General features: G+C 37.5%; 1 protein-coding gene across 2 annotated transcripts in view; it reads left to right on the plus strand.

Moving 5' to 3' along the window:
• Positions 1-5,522, plus strand: part of CCDC25 (coiled-coil domain containing 25) — a 43,570-nt gene extending 38,048 nt beyond the window's left edge. For both annotated transcript variants that reach the window (XM_027852258.1, XM_027852259.1), the window contains exon 9: positions 3,028-5,522. In XM_027852258.1, coding sequence (XP_027708059.1) covers positions 3,028-3,057 — 30 coding nt within the window. In that variant the 3' untranslated portion in view covers positions 3,058-5,522. The remainder of the gene's footprint in view (positions 1-3,027) is intronic.
• Positions 5,523-6,000: the final 478 nt, after the last annotated feature.

Below are 6,000 nucleotides of genomic sequence, written 5' to 3' on the forward strand. Positions count from 1 at the left end.
TTTAACTCTTGGGGTCATAAATTCCAGCCAGAACAAAAAAGAAAGCATGCTGTGTACTCTAACTGTGCTAACCATGCCTTTTGGAGAAGGAACACAACTGCTAGATAGAAAAAGAAATGAACCTACAGTCAGCAGAACTGGTTTTGAATCCCAATTCTGTGACTAATTAGCACTCTTATTTGGGGCAGGTTACTGTCTCCTCCGAACCTCAGTTTCTTTTTGAGGTGAAGATCATAATATGTGCATTATTTAATCATCTCACATACTATGAGGGAAACATTCTGTAAAATACAGCGCCTGTAACTTTTGTCAAAGACTTGAAGAATCTCATAAGAATTGCTTTTCCCAGGATTTCTTTTGAAACTTTTTTAAGTGGGGTTGCTTAACAGTTTATATCCTTTGCAAAACATTGGAATTAATGCTCCTAGAAAACTAGCATTTGTAGAACTATGGCATATGTTTTAGTAGTTTTATTTGTATGCCTTTGACTGTTGGGTAAAATATTAGAACCATTTATAAAAAGTATTTAAGACCCTGTTAATAACTTATTCTACTTCTGAAAGATTAGTAAGGCCAATAGTCTCATTTGTGCTGTTATGAAGCACTCACACCCATTTGGATAAGAAAGTTAGTTTCAAACCCAAAGTAGAGAGTTACGTTAGAACCCCTAGTTAAGGGTCTATGCATGCCCCTGGTGCTGCTTTCATACAAAGGATCCATGTCAACAAGTAATACATATTTATCACTTGGGGACCCTGTGCTTGGAGTTCTTGAAGCTATCCTGCTGAAAATCCCAAGTCCAAAATCAACGTTGTTTATAAAAGCTCCCTGTTATTTGTTGTATGAAGAATGTTTCTGGCTGAATTTCATCAGAATCTGGATCCCAGCTTGTGTTGTGACCTCAAACATTTTCATGCCAAGCATTAGTGAATAAAAACTTTTGGACATTGTGCCAGAATTAATCTGGAACTTTTAATATCCCATCTGATTAGTGACGATGTTTAAAACCACCATGCTGAGAAATGTAATTTATAGAGCATGGGGTTTTATCCCTTGTGATCCTCTTTCCTCTCTTCCCTTCCTCTCCTTGTCCTCCCTGCTTTCCATCCTCGTGCTTCTCTTGTGCTTCCTCCTTTTGCAGGGGTCGCCAGGCTTGATCTTTTATACCAGGTTTGGATCTGGTTCGAGTTTCCAAGAAAGAACTGAACCAAATTAATTAACATCTCAAATTGTAAGGCACAAGGAATTATTGTGCCTTTCCTACCCTCAACTCCTCCATGCCTTATCTTATAAATATATGGCAAAAATAACAGCAACAAATCTGATTGCTATGTTAAAACATTTACTGAGCTCAACAGAAGCATTTAGACATAGACCAATAGTAATTAAAAGCACCACTAAGCCCCAATTGTAGGATCTAGCCTCTAAGGAATTTTCACTGTCATCAGTTAAATCTCTTGAATTAAAAAATTTTAGTCCATCAGTTTGTTTGAAGTTGGCCTGTAAAAGATTCTGTAGGCCCTCCATTTAAGGTTGTCTTCAACTTTGGTGACACTTTTATTTCAGTTTGGTACCTGAATGAATAATAGAAAATCAATTTTCTTCTCATAGTTTCTCCAGAAAAAAGTACAGTCTCTCACAGTGTCTAGATGTCAAACAAATACCTGTATTATTCTGCCTTTTATATTTATATGTCCAGAGTTGACACGTGATAGATTTTTCCTGTGGTTTAACTAACTGTACTGATTGTAGCGGACCATAGACTAAAATCCACAGGTGAACACCAGACTTCTCAGTGTTCTTGACCTTCATTCCTCTCTGTCCAAACTACTAAGAAGCCACAAAATGATTGAGTTTTTAGCATGGAATCTCTTTCTCTTTCCTGCGTAGCCCTATAGTGAAAAAGCTTGAAGAGCAGGGCTTTAAGACAGGAAGGGCAGCAAGAACCATGTACATAAAGTAAATGGCACTGAGTTTCTGACAGACTAGAAATTACAACCACAGTGTGCATTATTACCTCCAAAATTGTCAGCTTGGAAGAGTCAAGCATTATCCCAGTGATACTTTCATTTGCTCAAACTGTTTTTGAAACTTTGCTTTGGGAATTTCCTTTGGAGCTCATTTGTGAGCCACACACAAGAAAATCAGTATTACTGTTCTGCAGAGACATCTCATTTTTTAACCAAAAAATGGTATTCCCCAAATTGAATCATCTTCCATATTTATCAGACTTGGTTACTAATGATTTGGATATTTCAGAGAAATCAAAGCCCCACTCCCCCACACAGGGCAAAAATATGCAGTTAGGGTGATATTCAAAAGCATATAACACAGGCCTTAAAAGGGAGTTTCCAAAGAGGAATTCTAGAAATATTTTTGAAAAATAACACTGTAACAGTAATAATAGTTAGCATTTATACAGTATTTTAAAGTTTATAAAGCATTTTACATTTTATTTCCTTTGAGCCTTACAACAATCCTGTGAGCTAGGTGCTGTTGTTATCCTCATTTTACACATGAGGAAACTGAGGCTTAGATGAAGTTACATGCCCATGGTTTCGCAGCTAATAAATGTCTGAGGCAGGATTTGAACTAAGGCCTTCCTGACTCCAAATCCCCTATTCTACCTAGCTGTCATAATATTTGGAATAAGAACGTATGGCTTTATCAGAGTAACTACTTTGAAAGGGCATGACACTTATTTGGAAAAAATTCTGGTGTGTTTGATTTAAAAAAATCACAGTACACTTTGTCTAGTGCTGAACTAGGTAATGCCTTTGATAATTTGGAGCACACAAGTTCACTTGCAGTCATCTGACCTCTTTTGCCACCCTAGAAAATAGCTACTAGCCCAGTTGGAGTAATTTGGAGTTGATAAAGAGGGATGATTATTGAATTGCTTATGAACAACCAGGGAAGGAGGAGAGGGGTATGTGGATGGTTAAAAAAAAATTAAAGTGTGAATTAAAAAATTTGGAAGTCTTCATTTTCAAGACCACTATAATGGTTTCACTATTCTTTTCACAGGATGGCAATGATTCAGATGAATTCATGTGAATGAAGAAAACGGACTTTTGTCAATTTTTGGACAGATACAGACATTTTGCTTTTCGGATGTGTTCTGCATACCAAAAAACTCACCTAAAACCTACACGAATATCATTAACTTTGGAGATTTGAGAACTTGATTCAGTTTTTGTTTGTGGAAAACGATCCCATGTATAACACTGGAGCTTGGAGACAGGGAGGATTTAGCTTTAAGAATGAGGAAATGTTTGTACCAGAAGAACATGTCTTGGCTCCTCATGAGAGTTGGCTCTCCTTGCTCTTGGGATAGGTTTCCAAAATAACTAATTTGGGGAAGTATTTGTATTGCTGTGTTATTTCCCTGGAAAAAAAAAAAAACCCCAACATATCATAGAAGACCCGCCTATTTTGTAAAATTCACCTCCTGTGTATGTTTTGTATGGTAGAATGGGGCATTTGGAGAGAATGTTTTCTCACATTCACCATTTAGAAATGGATATGTATGTGGTTTGAAATGACAGGAATTTGGGCCTGTGCTTTTTTGAACTAAGGTAATTAAGAGGGACTTGATTACTCTTTATATTGCTCACCTTGTTCAAGAAAAGATTTAATATGCATGTTCCGTTGTCATTTCTTATCCTATCAGCCTAGTGATCCTGTGATCTCTTAGTCAAACTCTGGGTTCTAGCTTTTTTAAGACAAAGGAAGTCATCCATTGACCATCATAATACTATTATATTAAAAGGAACAGTCAGTGATCCTTGAGATTGGAATTCATGCCAGTTTGCATCAGCAGACGCTCAACTCTGGCCACACATACAGATTCTAGGCTTTCTTCTTATCATTGGAGTATCTGAGACCTCAGTCTTATTTGCCCTAGTCTGGTTTAATGAGGCATGCCATCCACCCAAAAAACCTTCCTTGTTTCTGGGGTTTTTTAAGTGCAATGATCTCTGTCCTCTCTGAATATGCTTCAGGATCTATTATTTTAAAAACCCTATGGCAACCAAAGCATGATGATAGTATTAGGGATTTACTAAGAGCAGCTAGATAACATAGTAGTGGGAGGGTGGTGCTGTCCAAACCTCTTTCTAGGGCTGTAATCCTCATTTCAAAGGGGAGCCTTGTCTTTAGGGTTCTTGCCCAGTGAATATAGCACAATGCGGGTATGATACCAGAAAAAAAAATTGGAAATTTAATGAGTTGAACAATCAATGGGCCAGCTTTGTTTTCTTGAAGTAGTAGGATTGCTCTTTATAGTTGTAACACCAGACTCTAGATTTCTCCCTTGATCTGGAATAAAAGCCTAGGTAGTTTTTAGGTAGGTTCTTAGAATTGCATCATCTTATGTCTTAATGACTTTAGTGATTTTAGTCCTATAGAAACAATGAAAGAGAAAACAAAAACTACAAGGTAGCAGTAGCCTAAGTAAGTTTACCTTTTAGCCTGTGCCTGCCCAGACTTTCACATTTACTGACCCTGTGCCCTAGGCCAGAAAAGCCTTAACCTAGAAGAAGTACTACAACTTAAAGCAATTCTGAGCATCTTTAGAGGCCATTTGGGCAGAGTGATTTGGAAGACTTGTTTGTGTGTATTTCCAAGGTGATGTGCAAATAGGACAGGAAAAATTAATGTCATTCCAGATTACTGGGCAGAACTTGGGAACAGGGGCTTCTAGAAAGTAGTGATTTCTTATGTAATCTTTCCCCTCCTCTAAACACAGTCTTTTACCATTAGAAAAGAATAAAATATCATCATTGAATGTGAAAGAGCAATAACATTCCAAGTACCCATGGTATTGTTTAAAAAGTGGGGAGTCCCACTCTCATCCATCACATATTGACAAGTCTTTGGATGCTTCAAGGTACTATCCAGCTAACATACTACGATCCAAACAATTCTGGTTTCCTCTACTATTTGTCTTTAATTACTTTCCAGTGCTATTCCCCACACTCTTTGCCCAAGGAATTTCTCTTTTTAACTGACCCTCTAGGATTCAGAATGTCTCCCCTTTTACTTTTTTCCTGCTTTGTCCACTTCTGTACTAAAACTGTAGTCAACCAATTTAAAGTGCATATTGATGCTTTTTACTAGTTTGAGAATATTGAAGTTGTATCCATTAATATTCCAAAAGATAAATGATTTCGTTGGGGTAGATAGTTCCAACGTGAGTTCGTCTGGCCTTGTCTCCTGACCTTCTGGTGATGAGCTTCTCCAAACCTAGCCAACTTCTTTCTCAAATGAGAGAGAAAAGTAGGATTCTAGGCCTGTGTTTAAAGCCTTTTCATCTTGGGTAGACACTGTCAGAGCTTGTTCTGCTCATGTAGCCTTTGAGAAGCTAAGGTGGCTTTCACATCAGAGTTAGGATTAAATTAGAACTTTCAGTAGGGGAAACTACACAGATGAGGTAAATTGTAGTTACATAGATTCATGTTGTTCATTTTGCCAGTTTAAAACTCTCTAATAAATTGCCTTTTTCTTTGCCTTTCTAGACAGCTAATCTCACCTCTATCTTTTACCCTTAGGATCATTACAGTTTTGGGGATGGAAGAATGGTCCAAATTACTTCTGCTCTTTGGTCCAAGACTTAGGATATCTCTATCAGCTCCTTTTGTTTCTAGGAAATCCAGATCCTTGTCTTTCAGGTTTTCAGGCCCACTCTACAGATTCAGTTCAAAATTGTTCTCCTTGAAGCAATCTGATCATACTTTCTCAGGTGTCCTTTGGATTCTAACCACCGAAATTATTTGCTTAGCTTCTACTCTTTCTCAAGTACTCAGCACCTTGCTTTGTTTCCCTGAGCCTCCCATCTCAATCAGCACCTTCTGGCTTCTCCATAAATCTTCATAACTCTGCCACCAGCTTCACTAATGTAATTGGTTGCTAAGTGGCCAAGTACACTAGGTACATTAGTATCTCAAGTTTTTTGTTTTTTGTTTTTTTCATCTATTCCTACCTCCAGTATTCTTTGTA

This window comes from Vombatus ursinus, unplaced genomic scaffold (genome assembly GCF_900497805.2).
Source record: "Vombatus ursinus unplaced genomic scaffold, bare-nosed wombat genome assembly UNPS02000580.1, whole genome shotgun sequence".
Taxonomy (NCBI): domain Eukaryota; kingdom Metazoa; phylum Chordata; class Mammalia; order Diprotodontia; family Vombatidae; genus Vombatus; species Vombatus ursinus.